The sequence below is a fragment of the Hyalella azteca genome, unplaced genomic scaffold, assembly GCF_000764305.2.
Source record: "Hyalella azteca isolate HAZT.00-mixed unplaced genomic scaffold, Hazt_2.0.2 contig9827, whole genome shotgun sequence".
NCBI classification, from domain to species: Eukaryota; Metazoa; Arthropoda; class Malacostraca; order Amphipoda; family Hyalellidae; genus Hyalella; species Hyalella azteca.
In genome coordinates this window covers 102,960-106,856 of record NW_025939887.1, presented here as the reverse complement: position 1 = coordinate 106,856, position 3,897 = coordinate 102,960, and the positions used below count along the sequence as shown (strand labels likewise).

Below are 3,897 nucleotides of genomic sequence, written 5' to 3'. Positions count from 1 at the left end.
TATAGGAAGATGCAGTACTAGATTACAAGTATTAACGTGTCCACTTACTGAGAGGAGTGACTTTCAGCGAACAGCTTCCCTATAGGAAGATGCAGGTCCCTGACAATGAATTCTTGGTCGGTGTGCAGGGTTTCCACCTTAGCGATGATGTCGTACTTGAGGTTGCAAGGCGAGCAGGCTGCCCAGAACGGACGCCAGTGCAGGTTGATGTGTTTGTGGTGGTTAGGATCCCTGCAACGGAAATGATTAGCTAAACTAAATTCTTATTCAATTTAAGCGCATTTAATTAACAAATGTAATCCAATTATTGTACACTTTACTGCAACAGCTGAGTTTTCGGTATAGCAGGAATTACCAAACATTTCTGTTCTGTGTAAGAAAGTAATTAGGCATCATCATTACTTGAAAAAAAGCAGGTCATCTGCAAGGTTAATCAGAAATTCTTCAAAATTTCGGCTAACGCCCGATGTTAGATGAAATTCCCCTACTTAAATGACCGTTGGACTAATAACTATATTCTTATTAATTTCCCTTCATAGTTACTGCAGTTAAAAAGTGCTCACCAGTAAGTGATGAGGTCATCACGGACGCGGAGGAGGAACTTGTTGAAGCTTGGCTGGTTGGGTGATGAGGGCATGACGGGCGCCAGGTCAACGTGTGGAGGCAGTTGAGGTTCCTTGTAGGACCGGGCGATGTTCAGCTGGATCGTCTCGTAGTTGCCCGCACGAATGTTGCGCAGCATCTTGTCTCTAGCAATTAAATTGATGGTCATATATATTTTAAATAATATGGGTTTTATTAAACTGCATTATTATTGTAGCCATCGAAGGATTAATGTGAAGGCGATTACTGAGAGACATTCACCTGTGGGCAGGCAGGTAAGCCACTCACTTGTAGGCGGACAGGTAAGCCATTCACCTGTAGGTGGACAGGTAAGCCACTCACCTGTAGGCGGACAAGTAAGCCACTCACCTGTAGGCGGACAGGTAAGCCACTCACCTGTAGGCGGACAGGTAAGCCACTCACCTGTAGGCGGACAGGTAAGCCACTCACCTGTAGGCGGACAGGAGTCTGTCCAAAGGATGCCGGACGATGATCAGTTTCTTGGCGTGGCGCAGCATCTGGTTGCGCTCGGCGCTGTGGGGCGGGGGCGGGTAGAGCTCCTTGGAGAGGGCGTGGTGGCGCTGGGGCGGCTCCGTAAAGTTGGCCAGTAGCAGGAGATTTTTGACCCACGTGGTGGAGGCGCACTATGGCAACAAGCTCGTATACGTATAATATGGCAACAAGCTCGGATACGTATTTGCGCTGAAACTCGTATGTGTGCTGATATTCATAAGGAAGTGACGTGATAGAAGGGAGAGCAATTGATTTGGGTAAATAATATAAAGAAATATATGAGGCGCCCTCATAATTGTCATTGGGATCCCTCAAATCATTAAAAAGAAATAGGTAGCTGGTAAAGCCGAGGGTGGAATGCAAACAAGATTTTTTTAAGAAAAAGATTCACTATAGAAGAAGAAGAATAAAGAAGTGGTGTCAGGCTCAATTTGCAGTGCATTTGATTAAAAGAAATAATAATGCACTGTCAGACAATATATTACTTCTCTGGCTTCTTTTAGTTAAAAATTTATTCTTATTCTTAAAATTTCACCATTCATTTATTAATTATTAGTAATTAAATAGAATTAGTCACAAACAATTTGAAATCAAGACAAAAAATACCTAAACAACACTTGGACTTGAAGAAAAACCTGAAATAAAAAATATCCATGAGTCAATAGTCATAGCGAGGGAGAAAAATTGCTCGCTTTTGGTGAACCAGGAACTGTGATTAGTGATGAATTATCTTAAATGATGAATTCACTAAAAGAATTGCATAATCACCTTGAATATCGGACACCAAATAAATTTGTAATCCTTCACCCAGCGCAAGGTTTGGTGGAGCTTCGCAGGCTTCAATTCCGTGAAGTTGGTGAGCGATCGGTAGCGTTGACATGCAGCCTGCACCACATCTGATCGTTGACGCATCACTTTCCTCAAGTTGTTGGTGTCGGTCTCGTTCTGAAATTAGTGGAAACTGTGAACTGAATCCTTCAAATATCGTTCTACATACAGCATCAAAAGTTTTAAATTAATTTGCTGAGAAACTCGTTGGGAGCATTGATATATGAAACACTCTAAAAAGATAAACCTTATCCGCGTCGCTGATTTGGAACATGTAATGAAATAAAGGACAATATCGTGCGTTCTCTCATTATTAGAGCTAATTATGCAGTGGAACACAAAATATTTATGTATTTATAATTGTGGATAACTGGCTGTTGGTCTAACTACGTACAAGAAAGCCTTAACGCAGTTCTACATCAATTTTTTTTCTATCGGCACGCAAGTTCATTACAACACGCGCGCGGAAGAGCAATCGCTTGTTCCTGTATAGAAATATTTTGCAGTTGCTAACTTGAATACTAAGGTCACCATATGAAGAATAAGTTTTAAAACTATTTAAAGTCTAAGCTTCGATTCAAACTTCAAGATATATTTACTGTTAAAATAAATGTTACAAATACACTCCACCTACCCAGTTTGCGTTAACTTTCATGTGTACATCATCTCCATAGGCCGCGGCTCCAGCATGCCTATATCTTGCGTCCAGTTGAGTTACGCGCTTATTCATGGCCGAAAATTTTCCTCGTAGTGTTTTCCGGATGGTGATTTTAGTTTGATCAGCTCCTATGCTTGAGTTGATATTCATGGCAGGGTTTTGTTCATAATATTCATGATCTCTACCAGAGTCGTAGGCTAAACTGCTGGAAAAGCTCTCCTCGCTTTGTTTATAGCCAAGGTCCACTTTCTGCAGCGTTTCAACAAGCACTTTAGAATGTGTATCTTTTTGTAATCGGGTGTTGGTTTCGTTATTTTCAAATCTTAAAAAGTTTTTCGCTTCATTTAAGTGTTGCAACAAGTATTTAATGCTCATTAAAGACGAAAGTTGAACGCTGTTCTCCTTCGAATGCTGCCACTCGGAGTCTGCAGGCCACGTGAACAAGACGCTCGTTGCGATCACCAGACTTACAAGCAACAGAAACCAGACTTTCTTTTGTTGGTGGAAACGACGGCCGCAGCTCATAAAGTTTGAGTGATTGATCGACGGTTGTGAGGTTTCGCGGTCCATTTTTTGAATGGATAATTATCAATAATTTTATTATGAAATTTAATTGAACGTGAGGTGTTAACAGTAGAACCTCATTATTTTAAAGCAAAAATATGGTAGCAAATGATGATAAATTAGGCTGTATCTTGCCGAGATTGGTCGTTCGTTTACTAAAAAAGACCAAAATCACTTTCACGTATAGGATACCTATAGGAGCGCGATGCGATAATTTACAGTTCCACTTTTTCTGAATAGTACTCACGTTCAGGACATTTAGCACAATGAGTTGTTTCTCAACATTAATCACACGTTAAGCCTTTACACAATTTTTTTCAAAATATGTCAGGTCAATTAAAAGATGTCGACGCCGTCACCAAGTTGTGCCCTGAAGATCAATACTTCGGTCAATTAATTATAAGTCACTCAACACAACACAATTATATGTCACTCAACACAAGACACTGGAAATACGTTCTTGGTCCCAGAAGAATTAATATAATCAGATATAAAACCTCCTCAGAGACAGTGGATCCAATTATACGTGGTCGAAACAAACTATATACACACCTCTATTGGCTACACAGCTCAATAGAAAGCCCTAGATATCGTGAGGTCCGCACAGAACAGAGGTGACGCTAGGACGGCGATGTAGGAACTGATCTCAGCACCAGGGTCCGGCGTAGCTTCTTGGAACTGTATAACGGCACTCTGACCTGCAGGCAGCGTGCGGCGCATTGCTCTGGCGT

The 3,897-nt window shown here is 41.2% G+C and overlaps 1 protein-coding gene across 1 annotated transcript; it reads right to left on the bottom strand.

Moving 5' to 3' along the window:
- Nucleotides 1-48: 48 nt before the first annotated feature.
- LOC108665209 (carbohydrate sulfotransferase 13) lies at nt 49-2,941 on the bottom strand (the record flags this gene model as incomplete). Its single annotated transcript, XM_018151942.1, has 5 exons — nt 2,579-2,941; nt 1,885-2,061; nt 1,054-1,247; nt 564-749; nt 49-231 (listed from the first exon to the last, which is right to left on the bottom strand). Coding segments are annotated over exons 1-5 (914 nt in total), but the record flags the coding sequence as incomplete, so codon positions are not given.
- Nucleotides 2,942-3,897: the final 956 nt, after the last annotated feature.